The sequence below is a fragment of the Dromiciops gliroides genome, chromosome 5, assembly GCF_019393635.1.
Source record: "Dromiciops gliroides isolate mDroGli1 chromosome 5, mDroGli1.pri, whole genome shotgun sequence".
In the NCBI taxonomy this organism is placed as follows: Eukaryota; Metazoa; Chordata; class Mammalia; order Microbiotheria; family Microbiotheriidae; genus Dromiciops; species Dromiciops gliroides.
Genome location: NC_057865.1, coordinates 201,856,255 through 201,876,645, shown reverse-complemented (window position 1 = coordinate 201,876,645; position 20,391 = coordinate 201,856,255). Strand labels below are relative to the sequence as shown.

At 36.4% G+C, this 20,391-nt stretch overlaps 1 protein-coding gene across 3 annotated transcripts in view; it reads left to right on the top strand.

Moving 5' to 3' along the window:
* Positions 1 to 20,391, top strand: part of DCP1B (decapping mRNA 1B) — a 75,470-nt gene that overhangs the window by 40,214 nt on the left and 14,865 nt on the right. For all 3 annotated transcript variants that reach the window (XR_006353222.1, XM_043965954.1, XM_043965955.1), the window contains 2 exons: positions 8,693 to 8,759; positions 11,672 to 11,807. Coding sequence is in view for 2 of the 3 variants with exons in the window: in XM_043965954.1 (XP_043821889.1) it covers positions 8,693 to 8,759; positions 11,672 to 11,807 (203 nt within the window). In the remaining variant the exon portion in view is untranslated. The remainder of the gene's footprint in view (positions 1 to 8,692; positions 8,760 to 11,671; positions 11,808 to 20,391) is intronic.

The following is a 20,391-nucleotide window of genomic DNA, read 5'->3' as shown; positions in this document are numbered from 1 at the left end:
GGAATTCCAGACATCCTTTAAGATAAGATAGGCATATGTAGCAAGAAGGCAGAGGCAGATTAATAGAAACTTATTTAGTTTTTCTTTTTTTTTTAGAAGTAATGTAAGTTTCCTTCAAGATGACAAGTTATATAAATAGATCCTAGTCAATTTTAAGGAAGCTATATTCATTTAAAAATGTGATTCTCCATTCCACCGTCCATCATGAACTTTCTAAAATACTTTGTAACCTTTTGGAATAATGGTATTGTACTGTTATTAACATTTGTCAGCAGTGTTTATTAAGCACTTAAATATTTATAAGCACAGCGTATCTCTCTCTATGTGTGTGTGTGTGTGTGTGTGTGTGTGTGTGTGTGTGTGTGTGTGTGTATACAATGACTGCCCTCTGCATATTCACACTTTTAAAACAGATGAAACAAACTAAGAAATAATACAAGAGTATGCTCTCCCTCTACATAGATACATACACACAAATATGGATGTGTGTATATCCATGACTTTGCATTCCTTGTTCTTATATTGAGATGTCTCCATTTTTTTCCTCATGGAAAAAACCCAAGTTTTAAAGACATTTCCTAGCTGCTATCTCAGAGACCTAAAGAATCTTAAATTTAACTGCCATGTTCTCAGTTTTTTTTTTTAAAAAAAAGGAACCACAAAAATATAACTGATGCCTTTTGCCAACCAAGAATCCTTTTTTTTCCAGTTGCTTTTGGCAATATTGTCAAAAAAAGAAAAGAGCATCACAAAATACAACCACCTGTGATATCTTGTAAATTTTTTCCCTTTTCTAGTATGTGTATTTTATCCATTGCCTAAGTACAGGGGAACATGTCCTGATCTTTTAAAATTATATAAACAACAACATTGGTCTTTTTAAAGTAACCAACAAACTACTTTAAAGATTCATTTTAGAGACTGGGAACTGAAAGGTGTTCAATTTAAAACAGAGTAGTCAGTGCTTACAATGTGTCAAGCACTATACTAAGTAATGGGGATTCAAAGACGTTTTAAAAGATCTGATTGTGTAGAAATACTCATAAGGAGCATACACTAGATAAATAAATTTCCAAGAACCCTTTCAATTAAATTCTGTGTTCCACTACAGAGAATCAGATGATGAAAAATGAAAGCTTATGATTATAGGATCTTTAAAAATCAATTGCACCATGTATAACCTGTATCTCTTTTCTTACTTGCTCAGGGTGGGAGAAGGGGAGGGAGAAATAGACTTTGGAACTCAAAACTTTAAATAAAAATGTTTATTAAAAAACATTTTAAAGATCAATTTCACATTCTTTTGGCATCTTACAATTGAATATTTTTATCTTTTCAACAGAAGAAATTGAAAAACAACAACAAAATCACCAGCCTAGTCATAACTGACTTGATTTGTTGTGAATTCACACTTGAAGTTAATTCTAAAATTTCCCTGAACACATTCTAAAATTTCCATTTCCTCTGCCTAATAATTAAAAGAGTAGAAGCAGTATTTTAATTTAAATAGATGCTTAATATTATATCACCTGTTAAGGCTACCAGCCTAACACCTTCGAATTGGGAATTTCTGTAGCATAACCTATTACAAAGGCACCTGTTTATAGGCAAAACTTCTTTAGATAATAGTACCTCAAGCCTGAACATTAATATTATTGAAAGTCTGCGTTAGATACCAAGGTCAATGCCAAAGAAATGTCTGTATAGTGATTGAATGTACTATTTATATGTTTAAATATCAATAAGATATGTTACAATAAAATTCAGCAAGTCTTTCTTTTTCTTTATGTCATTATTTACTTTCTTACCTTCATGTGAAAGATAGAAACAGTTGAGTTGAGCTTCATGCACCAAAGTGCCCTTAAACTTCCCCTCTGTTTCTGCTGGGAGGTGACTAGGTAGCGTTTGATATGCAGGAGTAGTTGACTTAAAGGCTTGAAGCATTGTAAATGTCCAAATATTTGTCTGTATGAGTGGTTGCTTTGTTGGGATTCCAGAAAAATAATTAAGTCTTGTTTTGGAACTTTCCTGATTTTAAAATTTAAAAACATAGAAAACATGTCTGTCGCATCTTAATCTGCAAAAGTTTCCATGATCACTTTCCTTATGTTTCTGTAAACATTGCCATTTTCTGCTGTAAAAAATCTTCAATAAAAAAAGATTTTAAATAATTTTTAAACTAAAAGATATCTTTTCATTCTTATCCTTTTACAGCATCGTCCTTTTCCTTCTTTGTTGTAGTGACCACTGTCTAGCCCAAGTCAGATCGATTTTATCCAAAGAAAACTTGGATTGAAGTATGAAATTATGGTCTGTGTCAGCCTGTCAGCTCCTCACCTTCCTGAGGCATGAGGAGCTCTGGTTTTTATACACCACCACTAGCTAGTTTGATATAGCCTCTTGTGTGGAAGAGCAAGAAATTTGTCTAGAGGTGTGGCTGCCTTGGCAGAAAACTTCAGTTGCAATTTTTTTGACATTAATGAAATTCACTGCCTTGGTCCTGATGGGATTTTGCTCAAGTCATGAAAATATTTGGGGGAGTTGGGTGATCTGTGTCATTTCATTTCTTTATTTTGTACTATAATATGTTTCATTACCTAGCACTGGGCCAGCAGTTTGAGTAACCATTTCCTGATACTTTAATGACATTCATATTAAACTCAGGATTTAAAGGATTATTTTAGATTAGTTCATTTTACTATTACAGCCCTGTTGCTAAACAGCTAAACAGCTCTCTTGTGTGGCTGAATAACCTGAAAATATTTTCTGATGTGGAGAAGTCTCTTACATCTTAACATGATTTCTAGGAATCTTGTTTTTCCCTCTGATGTCTTCCTAGCACTTTCCTTTCCCAAATCTTCATTTCAGTTATTCCATGCTACTGACAATGTCAAATTGCCTTGCTAGTATATATTAACAGTTTTCTTGGTACCTTCCCCTGCTAAAGACCTAGTTCCTCATGTCAAATGCCACAAATAGTAGTAGTCTAAAACTTATAATTCAATTCATTTTAACAAACATTTAAGTACCTTCCATGTACAAGGCATTATTAGGCTAGACTCAGGGCTACAAAGATAAATATAGGGGGAAGGAAGCTAGGTGGCTCAGTGGATAAAGCACTAGCCCTGGATTCAGGAGGACTTGAGTTCAAATCCAACCTCAGACACTTGATACTTACTAGCTGTGTGACCCTGGGCAAGTCACTTAACCCTCATTCCCCCCCCCCTCCACGCACACACACAAAAGATAAAGATAACACGGATACTATTCCTTTTTTGTCAGTCATTTTGAGTTGTGTCTGACTCTTTGTGAGCCCATTTTTGGGTTTTCTTGGTAAAGATAATGGAGGGGTTTGCCATTTCCTTCTCCAGCTCATTTTATGGATGAGGAAACTGAGGCAAACAGTTTAAGTGATTTGCCCAGGGTCACACAGCTAGTAAGTGTCTGAGGTCAGATTTGAACTCACAAAGATGAGTCTTCCTGATTTCAGGCCTAGTTCTCTATCCACTGCATCTTTGCTGCCCCCATTCCTCTAGGAACTCACAAACTAATAGGTCGATGTGGAGGGCAAGGATAAAGCCTTTGTACAAATAATTTATTCAAGGTAGAATGTATTAAAAGTAAGGCTGAAATCATTTGTAGCTGGAGGATTGAGGAAGGCTTCATACTGGAATCACCTCCTGATTTGGACCTTGAGGGAAGGGAGGGACTCTTAACAGATAGAGAAGAAAAGTTTGGGGACTTTTCTAGGCATGGAAGATAACATAGACAAAGGGCTAGAGACAGGAAAGGATAGAGCAAGAATTGGGAAAAGGGGAAGAGCAGAAAATATTCCAATTTTTCTGGAATAATATATATATGAAGAAGAGAGGATATTAAATACAATGCAAAGAGAGTTTGGAGTTGATCAGTATTTGATTGGAACAAATTGTAGTATTCCTTTTGAAGGACAGTGTGAGCAGTTTATTTTTTATTCAGTAGCTATTTGGGAGCCCTTGAAAAGTTTTAATTAGAGAGTTTATATAATATGATGGTACTAGAAAATATTATTCGGGCAGCAGTCAGTATAAAGGATTGATTTGGTGAGGGAAGAAGGAAGAGCAGTTAGGAGACTCTTATAGTACATGCCAGAGGTAATGAACCTGTGTGGTAGCCATTTGGAGAAGAGAGTGGAGAGGAGTGACATGAAATATATTGCTAAAATAGAATTGGTAGGACTTGAGTAACTGATTGGATGGGGGAGGGATAGTAAAAGGAAAAAGCTAAAGAAAATGGAGATTATAAGTCTGTAACTGACAAAGTGTTGGAAGGATCAAGAGAAATAGGGAAATGAAGTTTTTGTAGGGAAGATGATCACATAAGGGCCCTGATGACCAAAGTACTCTGAAAGCACTCAGTCTTGGTGTTAGAGGAAGGAACATGGGGAAAACTAACTCCCAGGACTCTGAGGACAGATGCACAAGGGGAGATGGAAGTCAATGGCAGCACTCCAGGAAACTGAGGTCAAGAATAAGTAAGGCCTGATCATCCCAGAGTTTGGGAGGGTGTAGCATCTAAGCCTGGCACAACATCTCAAATCGGCAACTGAAAATAAAGATAAGAATAAACAGATGACCCAAAACACTATGGAGAAATATTATGGGTCAGGAAATGTGCAATAGATAAACCCAAAATGAATAACGCTATAACAGCTGCAAGCAAAGGCTCAGAGTTGGTTTGGCCCCAAATACTAAAAGAGTATCTGGAAGAAATTACATGAGATAAAGAATAAAATTATAAGTGAAATAAAAACCCTGGAGGAAAGAATTAGAAGAATAAATAACTTAGAACACACTATGGGGAAACTATGTGGTACAGTGGATAGAGTGCTAAGGCCTGGAATCAAGAAAATCTAAGTTCAAATCCAGCCTCAGACACTAGCTATGTGGCTCTAGAAAAGTTACTTAACTTACGTTTGCTTCAAATAGCACTTACCTCTCAAGGTTGTTTTGAAGATAAAATGAGATAATAATTGTAAAACACTTAGCACAGTGCCTGACACATAGTTGGCACTATATAAATATGATGGTGGTGGTGGTGATGATGATGATGGAAGAGGAGGAGGAGAAGGAAACCCTTCTCCAAGTAATAGGTTCTCTGAAAATCAGAATGGTACAAAGAAAATTCACTGAATCCATAAGACAATATTAAAATAAGTATGTGAAAGTAGAAGACTACACAAACGAGGTGGAGAATTGGCATTACTTGATCCTCACCCTAACCAGTCAAAGGAGGGTATATCCCATACAAACACACTAAGAATTTATTGTAGAAACTCAACAAGGATGCAGGATGGAACTGGTAATGAAAAAGGAGGGTAGATTCAGGGAGAGATTTGTTATAAGCAAAACAAATGTTAACAAAGAGCATCAAAAGGAAAGAAAAAGATGATCAGAACCTGTGATAAGTTCAGATGAAAGCCTGGAACAAAATCTTTTGTGTCAGCTGAATTTTTTAAAAATCCAGGCTACATTCCCTAATTGATTAATGGTCAGAGGATATGAACAGGCAGTTTTCAGACTAAGAAATCAAAGCTATCTATAATCACATGAAAAAATGCTTTAAATCACTATTCATCAGAGAAATGCAAATTAAAACAACTCTGAGGTGCCATCTCATACCAATCAGGATGGCTAATATGACAAAAAAGGAAAATGCTGGATGTTGAAGGGGATGTGGGAAAACTGGGACACTAATCCACTGCTGGAGTTGTGAACTGATCCAACCTTTCTGGAGAGCAATTTGGAACTATGCCCAAAGGCCTAGAAAACTCTGTATACCCTTTGATCCAGCAATGCCACTGCTAGGTTTATATCCCAGAGACATCCAAAATAAGGGGAAAGGACCTATTTGTACAAAGCACAGTTACCATGTCCAAATTTTATGTCTTGTTCCACCCTTAAGTATATCACCTTGCAGCCAGGAAGCAGGTAATTCATTTCATCATGGGTCTCCTGGAGATAGAGCCGGTCAGTGTTTTGATCAGAATTCTTTTCTTTTGGAGTCCTCTTCCCCAGGTTTGCTTAACTGTGAGTCAATTCACCGTTTATCGGTCAGTCATTTCAGTCACATTTAACACTTTGTGGTCCTATTTTGCATTTTCTTGGCAAAAATACTGGAGTGGTTGGTCATTTCTTTCTCCAGTCATTTTACAGATAAGGAAACCTGAGGCCAACAGGGCTGTGACTTGCCCACGATTACACAGGTAGTACATATCTGAGGCCAGATTTGAACTCAGGTCTTTCTTCCTGCAAACTCAGCATTCTTACCTTCTGTGCCACCTACCTGCCCTCTCTGACAAATAGCGAATAAATAATAGCTAACATGTATATAGCACCTAATACATGCCAGACACTGTGCTAAGTACTTCATATTTATTTATTTATTTTATGTGTTTATGTATTTATATCAATTCATATATTACATTAAATGATGTCATAATGACTTTCACAACAATCCAGGAAGGTAGATATTAGTATCCCTATTTTGTAGATGAGGATGGCTGGAAGCTCCCAAATCCTGGATCTCTCCTGTCTACAACGCCCACCAACTCTGTACCCAGGCAGATATAGACCACTGACTAATCAGTCTCCATTAAGGAGGAGAAAGTTCCATACAACTGACCCTTTGAGTCAAAGGTTACATTCAAGAAACAATTTCTTTCTAAGGGAGATGACTTAAAACCTGTAACATGGAAGGAAGAATATTAGAGTGGCCAGAGAAGTATGGGTCTTTACCATCTGGTAATCAAAGGCAAGTATAAGGTCCTACTTTCTTAATTCCTCCCGTTCTATTTTGCAGAGAAGTGGATGATCCTTAAGACCAGAAATTCCTAGAGTTAAAGCAGAAAAATTTTAGAATGACGTAAATTCATTTGCTAGAAACTGAGGACTAACCCAGCTTCCATCCCAGACAGAATTGGGCAAGCTAATTTCAAAGATAAGACCTTATAGAAGTCAGTCAGTCTGCAAGAAAAGAGAAACTAAGAATAAATGAGGTCTATTATAGGGAAAGACCACAATTTACAGATAAGGCTTTAAAAAATTTTGTAATATCCCCATTGATTTGTTATTACAACTTTATCTGTATGAACAATTGCATTTTCCCTTGTAAAACAAAAACAAATGTTATGGATTCTTTTTTTTGAAAAGAGCTTGTGAAAACAAAAAACCAAAGCTAGTGGAGGGAGAACATAATCCAGAAAGTGGGAGGTGATGGCAACCCAAATCCAGTAGTTTTGGGCCACCAGGATGCCAGAGGGACTTAAAGAATGAGACACGAGTTTTTAGATATAGCCACAGTAGGAATTTGTTTTGATTGACTGCATAATTATTACTGGGTTTGGGGCCTGAGGGAAGGGCAAGACAGAAAATTGGTGGGTGGTGGTGGTGGCAGCAGCAGTCCTTTATTTCCGGAGGGCCACAAAGAGAAAATAAATATTAATTTAAAGAGTAAAAAAAAAAAAAAGAAAATAGTGCTTCTGGAGAGAATGTTCTAATGCTACTTATGATGCTGTTTCATTATTCCTTTTGCCTTAGGGAAAAGTGCATATTTGTATTTGTTGAATTCATGCAATCAGATCTTTCAATTGGATATCTGAAATGTATTTTGGAAATGTTTCCATCTTGTGTTTATAAAGAGGATGTAGTTGAGCAAATGATAAAGTTTGGAGTTTATTTTCAAATGCATAAGAAAACCAGTAACTGTGGTTATCCTGCAATTTTCCCTCACATAATAAACTATTAAGTTATCATGTCTAATCATCTCAAGAGATATACATTAAGAAAAAATGAATTCGGTTTTTTAAGAGTTTCTTTTTGTTTTTTGCAGTCTCCTATAAATGTAAAGCTATGCCAATTTTTATTACCATTTTCATTGGGGGGAAGGGAACAATTTTCCTGGGAATAATTCCCATATCAGTTTTTCTGAACACAAAAAATAAAGATACAATGTGTTCCTACATTATACAAAGTCAAGAATCTTAGAATTCGGAACAGCTAGGTGGCGCAGTGGATAGAGCACTGGCGCTGGAATCAGGAGTTCCTGAGTTCAAATCCAGCCTCAGACACTTAACACTTACTAGCTGTGTGACCCTGGGCAAGTCACTTAACCCCAATTGCCTCACTTAAAAAAAAAAAAAGAATCTTAGAATTCAAATTCCTCGATCCCTCTATTTTTGTTTGGTTTTGGTTTGTTTGTTTTTTTTTTTTTTTGGTGAGGCAATTGGGGTTAAGTGACTCGCCCAGGGTCACACAGCTAGTAAGTGTTAAGTGTCTGAGGTTGGATTTGAACTCGGGTCCTCCTGAATCCAGGGCCAGTGCTTTATCCACTGCGCCACCTAGCTGCCCCGATTCCTTTATTTTAACTTACTCAGTAAACACTTTTTGAGCACCTGTAGTTTTGAAGACATCTTGTTAATCACTGTATTTTCAAGTAAATAAAGTGTTTTATAGGATTTATATCATTTAAGTCTACATGTTCATAATCATTGCAAATTTCTCTGTGGATATACACCCAAATTCAAGGATTATTTTTTTTAAGCTTTTGATTCCTATGACTTTTCATTCATTAAATATATCTTTGAAGAAGAGAAAAGGAACTTCCCACTATTTTGTGGTTGAGAAGTTGCTCACAATTTACATTTGTTTTTCAGTGTCCATTTATGGAATTTGGTTTTATGATAAAGAAGAATGCCAAAGAATTGCAGAACTCATGAAAAGGTGAGTAATGATAAGCTGCTATTTTTATTTATACATGCATATGTACATACATATATTAATATAAATATATATTTAATGTTAGTAGAATATCTCTCTCTTTGAAAACACTTTATAATGATCAAGAAATTAAATAGTGATACTTAACATTAGAAATACTTGACATTAGAAATTTTACAAAAAATAGCCACAAATGTAGCTACCTGCTACATTTGCTTTTGTGTAATATATAAACTAATAATTCAGCCTATCTTTTCAGGTACTGTGTAAAATATCAGTGATTCCCAAATAGGAGTATACCTTCTGTAGTGAAATAGTTATTTTTCCTTTTATAAATGCAGGGTTCTTTTGCTTTAGAAAACAGGTAGCCCATATGTCAGTAAAGAGAAAAGGAAAAAGCAAAGTTTTTGAGAGAAATACTGAAAGGCTCACATTTCCTGGGATCTTTTCTGCACCGAATTTGGTTGCCCTATTCCTCTGCCAGATTTTCTGACTTGGTTTTCCTTTACCACTTCCTGGTAGATTTTTATTTTTTTCAGTAATCAAACTGCATGGGCTAATGCAGTTTTTTTTTTCTTTTTCATCTCTTGGGATTGTTTATATTATTGATCATTATACAATCTCGTGCTAACATGGATATTAGGCACCCCCCCTTTTTTAAATTCTAATAGTGCCCATGAGAGGCAGCATGGCATAGTGTATAGAGTGCTGGCCTTGGAGCCAGGAAGACCTGGGTTCAAATCTTGCCTCTGACACATATTGGCTTGTAGGGTGAAGTCAAATCACTTAGCTCTCTGTGCTCTAGGCCAGAAGTGTCCAACTCTGGCTGCGTGTGAGGCAAAATTGCCAAATGTCACACAAATTAAAATGTAAGTGGGAATGTTTAATGATATAAATATGATACAACATGGATAATCTAATTTGTAGTTTTCTAAATTATTATGCAGCCCACAGAAGTCTGAGTTTGACAGTCTTGGCCTCAGCAACTCTCATGCGTTAAGTGGAAGAAAAGGTCTGGGTTTGGTAGAATTTAAAGAGAGTTACCAGTGCCAAGAAAACCTTAAGTCCAGTCCTAGCAAGTCTCTATGAATGTGCAGTGAAACATGCCCACTTCTATTTTGATTGTGCTTTCATCACTGTCCAAGACCCGGATGAGTTTATTTCTGCCTCCTTTTCAGTTAGTTACCCGTTTAGTCAGTTTCCAAACTCTCAGATCTGTTTATTCTGAGGCAGTTATTTCTATGCTATTCATGGTGATGAATAAATAACAGCCTCTGAGTGAAATGAGTTTGCTTGTTCCTGTGTTTATCAAAGATGACTTGTTCATTGCTGATCACATAGAAATGACAAAGCAAATGTGGCCAAGAGACATGATATATAAATGGAGTTTCCTTTTCATTAATAATCATTAGTTCCTGATAAACTAGCTTGTAATTGGTCATTTTAGTAAACTAGCTAAAGTATGTTATTGACCAATTTTCAGAATATCCATGCTTTTGTAAATTGTGTAGTCATTTTATAATAGTAGTTTTTGATATATGTCAGCATTCTAGGTAATCACTAAATAATTAGAGCAGTTAATGGTTGATTTTTGTAGGTTCATAGCTCTTTGTCACCTCAGCTAAGGTTCCTCGGTAAAATCTCTGGCCTTGTCCACCATAGAATTCAAGGTATTAGAGTTAATACTTCTTTTAGGCCAGGTAAAAGTTAGGCTACTCCACTAGCTCAGTAATGCCTGGAGCTGCTGTAGGACCAAGAGAAATGCCAGAAAATGAAATGCATACACATAGAAATATTAAGTTGAAAATAAGTTGACTTAGCTCTCTGAAAGGAAACAGAAGCAGTTTGGGGATGCAGGTTTCAGGGTACCGGGCATGAGTTGGACAAAGCTCCCCAGGGATCCCAAGACTTCATGGAGGTATGTCCAGAAAAGAAAAGTTGGCCAGTGTGCATAGCTGGGCACTGTGCCCTGAAGCTGGTATGGTTTATTTAGCCTTCTCTCCCAGGCACCAGTCATTTACCTCAGAGCTGTTTCATTACCTAACATAGCAGTCTGGGGGATATTTGCTAGCAAGATTGTTAGGAATTCTGTTCCTAGTGTGACTTACAGGCTTCATTAATTTTAGGTGAGTAACCAATCACTTCTTATGATCTGACCTACTTCAAGACCCAGATCACTACAAGTAAAAATGCCCTTTTCAGGATTATGTAGCTTCAGGATATGAGCAGGTTGGGCCTGTCTTTATGTTGTCAGGCTTACCAAAAAAAAAAAAAAAAAAAGGACTCCTCACTGTTTTGAATGGTCCCACTGAGACTCAGCCATAGAAGTAGGAGGCAGGGCTTCTCTAGGGTGACATGTCCAGCAGCTGAATTGGAGATCGGCCTTCTTTGTTGGCTCCAAGCTCATGGTAAGGAACCCAATTTCACATTCCTTTGCAGTGTCTTCAGGGCTTTTCTGAGTTTGCAGGTCCTACCTTGAGAGGAACCTTTAGAGTCCCCATTACCTTTGTTTATGACTTCAATTTGCAGTTAGTGTGCCTGTAATTTGTCTCATTCTTTCTCCTTCCTTGGACTCCTAATTAGTTTCATCTCTAATGTAAGGAAAAGCAGCTGAAAATAATTCAAGAATTTGGTTTTTAAACTACCCTTTTAAAAGTGTTGGTTTTTTTTTAAATAATTTCAGCCTGTAGTTTGATATAAGGAGAACTCAGAGGGACTTTAGGGATCTATGGAAATAACCTTATTTTAAATGTGAGGAGCCTGAAGCCTAGAAAGGTAGTGACTTGTCAAAGGTAATAACAGTTAGGATTCAAACTCAGGTCCTCTGGCTCCAAATCCATTGATATTTTCATTATACTATTATTTATTTTTTCTAGTTTTTCTTTCTATTTATTTCTATACCCCTCATTTTCTAGCCTGACTCAATATGAGCAACTGAAAGCACATCAGGGGGCTAGAGCAGGAATCTCCCCAATGATCCTCAATTCAGGAGAGGGCAAGGAAGTTGATATCTTACGAATGCTCACCAAGGCCAAAGATGAATATACCAAGGTGAGTTTTTTCCTGTCTGTGATCCATGCTGGATAGTTTTGTTTGTTTTATGTTCTCACCTTTCATAACCCTCATCCTAATTTTCTGCTTCCTTTTCCTTTCCTTAGATAGTCTTTTCCTTTCCCAGGACCTCAAAACTTCTAAAAACAAATAGAGAAATTTTAAATGTTGAGATAACCTTTATCTTCATCCCCACAACCTTCTACCAAGAAAAAAAAAAAAAGGTGGAATTGGAAGTCCTAGGAAGAATAGATCAACCACACAAAGAGAAAAGAAATTACTTATCCATAGCAAGGTTTTCAAGATGCCCCTATTCTTGATAACATTGTGCTGATGGTTATCAGTCCCCAGAACATGATGGGGATTCCTCAGTGAGCTATCATCATCATCAATCATAATAATAACCATCAGAAGAGATTAGCCTAGTCAACCATATTGAAAAAATAAGATGGATGGGGAAAGTGTATTGCCCCTTTGATATGCAATTAGAAAGCCATTCTGTTGAATTAGTTCATTAGTATTTCCTGTTTGGACAGCTGTTGCAGATAGAGAGTGACTTGGTATAGTAATTGAAGAGGAAAGAAATTCCACTGTTTCACATTTAGGAAATGAACATTTTGAATGATCCCAAGCTGTTTGCTACCCCAGGCTCACCTTGTTTCTTACAGTATGGTCTTGTAGTCAGAGGACCTAATTCCAAATCCTATTTGTGCTGATCATTAGTTGTGTAATGTAGGACAAGTCACTTAAATTCTCTGGGCCTCAGTTTCCCTATCTATAAAATGAGGGGGTTAAATTAGATGACCTCCAGTGTCCTTTCCATATTTAAATGTAGTGCTATATGGCTGTGAACCATGGAACACCATAATCTGAGAGGAATCAAAATAGCAAATAATAATAAAAGAGTAAATGGAATGATACATGGTGTTCCGTGGTTCACAGCAACATATTACCAGTGAAGATTTTTGTGGGAGAAGTCACATACAAGGCATCATCAAGGGTGTATGTGACTAGAAAAGGAGACAGGTTGGTGATGCAGTGAGAGTGACAGCATCCCTGAAATATTAAAAGAACTGAAATGCATAGGATAAAAAGACAGAGAAAGATGGTGATTTGCCCTGGAAGGAGTACTTATAACAGTAAAATTGCATACTATATATTAAAAAATTCCATTGTCACAAGACAGGGCTAAGACTCTGGTATAGCTAGAAATGAAATAATTGTCAAGAAATGAGAGCTTTAGAGGAAAAACTGTAGAGAAAATTAATAGCACAGTAAGAAGTACAAAACCTTATCCCAAGTAACCTACTCCTCAAAAATTAATACAGATCAAATGGAAGTTAATGATTCTTTTAGACAAAAACATTAAAACAAAATCAAAAGACTTTTTTTAAAAAATAGAAGTCAAATAAAAATTAAAACAATAACTTCAGCAGAGAAGCAAAATGTTAAATCACTAACTCTATAGGCTACTAATACAACCCAGCTAGAAAAGATAAAGAAATTATATTTAAAACAACTGAAGCATATGAAAATTAATAGTATTGTCTGCCCATTGAAAAACACATTGGAACTATATGAATACAACTATAGGATACCTTTTATGGAAATAAAGACAGACCTAGATAATTGAAGTAATATTAATTGCTGATGTGTAGACTGAGCCAGTATAATTAAAATGACAGTGCTACTTAAATTAATTTACTTATTCACCATTATCAAAGGATTATTTTATGGAGCTAGAAAAGTAAAATTCATCTGGAGGAACAAAAGATCAAGAATTTCCAGGAAAACTATGGGGAAGAAAGAGGTAAGGAAAGGAGCCTGGTAGCACCATATTTCCATACTACAAAGTAGTAGTTATCAAAATAATTTCATACTGTTAAAGAAATAGGTTAGTCAGTGGGACAAATTAAGTGTACCACATTCAGAAGCATGTTTGATAAACCCAAAGACCCTAGCTCCTTGGGAGAAGTTACTACTTTGACAGAAAATTGCTGGGAAAACTGAAAAGGAGTAAGTCATAAATTAGGTTTAGACCAGCACCTCACACTGTGTGCCAAGGTAACTTCTAAAAGGTCATGTTATAAATAAATTAGAGGAGCAAGGGAAAAAAAGAACTTTTGGATCTATGGATAAGGGAAGATGTCATGACCAAACGAACGATTTAAAAGGATCATAGAAGATAAAACAATTTTGATTACATAAAATTCAGAATATTTTGCAGAAACAAAACAAATATAGCTAAAATTAGAAGGTAAACATTTCACTACTGGGGGAGAAAACTTCATAGCAAGTATGTCTGATGAAGGTCTCACATTTCTAAGATATAAAAGGAACTAATCCAATTTGCATATGGTCAAAGAATAAGAATGGGCAGTTTCCAAAGGAAGAACTCCAGATAATAACAATCAAATTGAAAATAATACTCCAATAATAAAGTGAACAGAACCAGAACATTGTACACAGTGAAAGCAATATTGTTTGATGAGAAACTGTGAATGATTTAGCTCTTCTCAGCAATACAGTGATCCAAGACAATCCTAAAGGACTAAAATAACACATACTAGCCACCTCCAGAGTGATATTGATTGAATACAGACTGAAGCATGCTATTTTCACTTTCATTGTTTCATTTTTTTCTTTTATTTGGGTCTTCTTATATAAAATGACTGATATGGTAATGTTTTATATAATTGCACATGTACAACCTATATCTGATTACTTACCACTCCAGGGAGAGGGGAGGGGAGGAAGGGAGGGGGAGATAGAATTTGGAACTCAAAAGTTTAAATAAAAATGTTTACCAAAAAAAAGAAAGAAAATAATACTCCAAATAGAAAAGTGCATACTAAAGAACACCTGATGTGACACATCTTATCTATCAGATCGAAGAAGTTGAAAAAAGTAGAAAATGGCAAATGTTGGAAAAGCTGCAGGAAAATAGGCCCACCGATACACTGTTTATGGATCTATAGATTGGTCCAGCTCTTCTGGAGAGCAATTTGGAACTATGCCCCAAAAATTATATTAAACTGTGTGTACACTTGCTTTCATCCAGCGATTCCATTACTAGGCCTATAACCCTAAAGAGTTCAAAGAAAGAAGAAAAGGACCTTTATGATGTACCAAAAAAAAAAAAATAGCAGCTCCTTTGGTAGTGGAAATGAACTGGGAACTAAAGGAATGCCCAACAAAGCATGGCTGAACAAATTGTGGTGTATGAATGTATAAAAATACTATTGTGATGAAAGGGACAGTTTCAGAAAACCTTGGAAGACTTGCATCAACCAATACAGAATGAAATGAAGTAAACAAGACCAAGAGAGCAATTTTTACAATAATATTGTACAAACAAACAGCTTTGAAAAACTTAAGAAATCTAATCAATGCAAATGACTAACCACAGTTTAGACTAGTGATGTTCTACCTCATGATAGAAAATTGATTGACTCAAGATACAGGATGAGAGATAGATAAATGGATGGATGAGTGGATGGATGGATGGATAAATGGATGGACGCAAGATAAGACATATAAGACATGTGTGTGTATCTTTATGTATGTGTGTATATGCATATCTATATATGTGTGTGTGTGTGTGTGTGTGTGTGTGTGTGTGTGTGTTTTAGAAACAGCCAGCAGGGGAGTTTGTTTGACTCAACTATGCATAGTTGTTATAAGGCTTTTGCTTTACTTTTTTTAATGTTGCTTTTTCAGTTGTGGAGATGGGGATGAAGAAAAAATGGGAGGGAGAGAAATACTTGTTAACTGAAGACAAAAAAATTTAGGAGGAAACAAAGCAGTTGCTTACATGCTACCAGGCTGCTGAATACATGACACAAGATTATACCATCACCTTTGCCCAGAGTTGTCTATTAAGAGTTGAGTGATACAAAACGGTACCTCTCACAAAGTACGCAGTTCATGGAAGGACTCTCTTATTAAATGGCAGATACATTCAAGATCATGTTTGCTTATGCTTAGGTATAAGTGCCCTTCACAAAACCAAAACTGTGCCAGAGACTAAGGCTCCTAATCCAAGCAGCCTCCACTGTTCTTGCCTATGAAAATCTAGCTCCTGAGGTACGCCATTTGCCTTGTAGCTGTTCTGACTGCACGAGGGGCATATTCAGTAATTGGTCTCCAAGTACACATTAATCTGATAGCTGGGATACTCTGGGGGATGATGGTTCTGACAAGGCCCCCCAGTGGGGTGAACTGTGGATTGCATGGCCAGCATATGGGAAAGCCTTGAGGCTGTACTGATTGTTGTACTTGTTGTCTGTACTGATTCCTGGGCAATGAATAAGCCTAGATGAGTGATCTGGAAACTGGATTCTCAAAATCAAAACCCCTTCCTTTGGGATGAGTACCAATAAATATCTGTAATTCGTTCCCCTGCATACAATTGTTCATAGGGTATTTCATTGCCCCAACAGAGATATTAAATACCCTCAGCCTGACTGATTAACAGTATTGATGACCTTACAAAAACAACAGAGATTGGTTAATAGGTACATTGCCAATCTAGTCTTAGAGGATATAATGCTGTACTACAGTTAGCATGAGATCATATGATAACACTCAGTAAGGAATGAGGCAGCTACTTCTGGCCAGTAGTATTCTTTGAAGTATACCATGAAGTATACCTCTGAAGTATACCATGATCCTATGTGGTTCCCATTCTGCCTCAAGCTGGCAAACTGATTATATTCACTCACTTTCCCCTTCTCAGAGCAAAAGATTTACCCTTATTGTAGTTGATACCTATTTTAGACATGATATTGCTATGTTATTCAAGACCACCAGTGTAGAAGCCACAGAGCATATGATCTTTCCTGATCCTTACCCCCAGCCCTGAACCATTGCCTCTAATCAAGGAGTCAGCTTGACCAAGAAAGATCCGAGATTGGGTTCACCACCATCATGTCCACTGGGTTTTCTATCATCCATGTCATCCATCTTCAGGCAGTTAACGTTGTTGGACAGCTTAGTCATGCTCTCAATCTTCATAGCCAAATGTCACAACTCCCAGAGCCTCTGTTCTCAACAAGTCAGTTCCATCTCAAGGAAGGGTTCATTCTAGCAGTTTTTTGGTTCTGTCCGTTAGGAAGACTCACCTGATAAGGTGGACGTGGTGCCAGTTGACCTTAGGCCTACCCTTGTTTAATTCTCTGCATTCAGTCACCTGATCTCTAAGGTTCTTTCTCCATTAGGTGTCTCTGAACAACCTGGGAAAATGATTCAGGCTCTCCTTAACTGAATAATGGTCTTATTTCTCTTAATATGGTTCAGACAACTAATTCCCTCCCTTTAGCAGTCTGAAGTGTATAAACTCAGAATATTTTTGAAGGCATAAAATAAAATACATAGGGTTACAAAGGAAGCTGATTTTATTGAAATAGTTACACACACACACACACACACACACACACACACACACACACTTTTTTTCCCTAAGTTCACAAACCCCAGGTTAAAAACCATCTGTCTAACCAAATTATCAGCATCAAAAATGACCCCCCCCCAAAGAAGAGGAAATTAAGCCAATTATTAGGAACTGTTCTGCCCAATTATATGCCAATAAATCTGATAATCTAAGTGAAATGAATGAATATTTACAAAAATATAAGTTGCCCTGATTAACAGAAGAGAAGATAGCCTTAAATAACCCTGCCTTGAACAAATAAATTTAACAAGCGATAAATGATCTTTCCCGGGAATGGCTGAACAAGTTGTGGTATATGAGTGTAATGGAATATTATTGTGTTATAAAAAATGATGAGCAGGCAGATTTCAGAAAAACCTGGAAAGACTTAACATGAACTGATGCTGAGTGAAGTGAGCAGAACCAGGAGAACATTGTGCACAGTAAGAGCAACACTGTGTAATGATCAACTGTGATAGACTTAGCTCTTCTCAGCAATACAATGATCCAGCACAATTCCAAAGGACTCATGATGCATTTTTATGCTCTCCACATCCAGAAAAAAGAACTGTGGAATATGAATGCAGATTGAACCATATTGTTTCCACTTTTGTTCTTGTTTTTTTCTTTTTTGAGGTTTCTCCCTTTTGTTCTGATTCTTCTTTCACAACATAACTAAAGCAGAAATGTGTTTAATGTGATTTATATATTTATATATTTTTCTATATCTATATATATATATATAAAACCTATATCAGATTGCTTTTTGTCTTGGGGAAGGGATGGTGAGAAAAAAATTTGGAACTACAAATTTTATAAAAATAAATGTTGAAAACTATCTTTCCATGTAACTGGAAAATAATAAAATACTTTTCTGATTAAAAAAGAAAGAAAGAAAAAGAAAAAATCCCTGGGACTAGATGGATTTACAAGTGAATTCTTCCAAACATTTAAAGAACACTTAATTCTAATGCTACATAAAGTATTTGGAAAAAATAGGCAAAGAAGGAACCCTACCAGATTCCTTTTATGACACAAATAAAGTGCTGGTACCTAAACTAGGAAGAGCAAAAACAGAAAACTCAAGACCAATTTCCCTAATGAATATCGATGCAAAAATTTTAAATAAATTTAAACAAATAATTTAAATAAAATACTAGCAAGGAGATTATAGCAACATATCACAAAGATCATACACTGTGACCAGGTGGCATTTATATCAGAAATGCAGAGTTGGTTCAGTATTAGGAAAACTATCAGCATAATTGACCATATCAATAGCAAAAACAACAAAAATCATTTTATATTAATAATTGCTGAAAAAGCTTTTGACAAAATATAACACTCATTCCTTTAAAAAAAAAACCACTTGAAAGCATGGGAATAAATGGAGCTTTCCTTAAAAAGATAAGTATCTATCTGAATGCAGGTCAAAGCACACTTTTTTTGACTTGCTTTATTTTTATTGGAGGTTTGTTTGTTGTTTTGTTTTGGTTTTTTGGTCTACAATTTCTTTCACAACATGACTAATATAGAAATGTTATAATCTATCAATTTGCTTGCCTTCTCAAGGAAGGGGAGGGAGGAAGAAAATTTGGAATTCAGATTTTTAAAAATAAAATTTAAAAAATTTTACATGTAATTTGAGAAAAATTCAATATAATTTTTAAAAAGAATCATCTGCCTAGAGAGTTTGAGAAGCTAAGGAGAGAATTGTTAGGGGGTACCTTATTTATAATGACACAGAAGAGGTGAAACTTACTGTATAACTGTCATAATTATGAACTTATCTAGGAACAGAAGGAAGGGGATATGCTTTTTGGGGGGGGGGGGCAATGAGGGTTAAGCAAATTGCCCAGGGTCACACAGCTAGTAAGTATCAAGTGCCTGAGGTTGGATTTGAACTCAAGTTCTCCTGAATCCAGTGCCAATGCTTTATCCACTGCGCCACCTAGCTGTTCCCATTATGCTTCTACATACTGCCTGCTATGTATCAGACACTGGGATAAGCACTTTTTACAAATATTATCTCATAGGGGCGGCTAGGTGGTGCAGTGGATAAAGCACCGACCTTGGATTCAGGAGTACCTGAGTTCAAATCTGGCCTCAGACACTTGACTTACTAGCTGTGTGACCCTGGGCAAGTCACTTAACCCCCATTGCCCAGAAAAAAAAACAAAAACAAATATTATCTCACAACAACCCTATGAGATAAATGCTATCATTATCCTCATTTTATAGTTGAGGAAACTGAGATAAACAGGTGAAGTGACTTCCCCAAAGTCACATAGCTAATAAGTATCTGGGGCTGGATTTGAATTCAGTTCTTCCTGACTCCAGGCCCACTGCACCATCCACTTTGCCACTAGTTGCCAGCATGATGGCAATCCTAAATGTAGATCAAGATGAAGGAGAATATATCTTCAGTTTCTGTGGAAGAAAAGGGCAACCCTTCAGCAGAATCTTCTAAAGGAGCAAAGATTTGGTATCATCCCTTTAATTGGACTCCAAGGTGGGAGGTCTTGGGTCAGGAAACACTTGAAGTCAGGGAAGTTCAGATCCTGGGACAGGTTGCATGCAACCTCTTTGCTGTTTTACTACAGTTTTTTTACTACAGACCTGTGACAGAGAATAGGTGACTAAACCAGAAATGTCCCGAGACCCTCATGGTCCAAGTGCTTCTCTTGTTCTTGTCACCACCTTACACCTTTACATTGTAAACTACAAAGATTTGACATCACTTAGCACAAGAACCAGATTGCTAGTACAGGTGAAGCTAAGGATTTCTGGTCTTCTTTCTCTTCTGCATTTGGTCAATCCAAAAGGTCATACAGTTTTTTGTTTATTTGTTTATTTTGCTTTTGTGATCTTTTTAAATTTAGAGTTGTTTGGTTGTTTTTTTTAATCCTTCAATAATGCTTATTCCAGGTTCCTCACATCCCTGTAATGAGCCTAAAGTCAATGCTGGAAAGTCTTCCAGAAGACCTTTAGGCCATCATCTCTGGGAAGTGAAATGTTGGTAGTATTAATATCTACCAGCCTCGGTCTTCCTCCCCCCTAATTAGGTTGGCTAGTTCTTTCCCTTAAAAGGCTAGGTCTTTTCCCTTAAAACTTTACCTAAGATTTGATTGATCTGGGGGTTAAAGTCTTGTT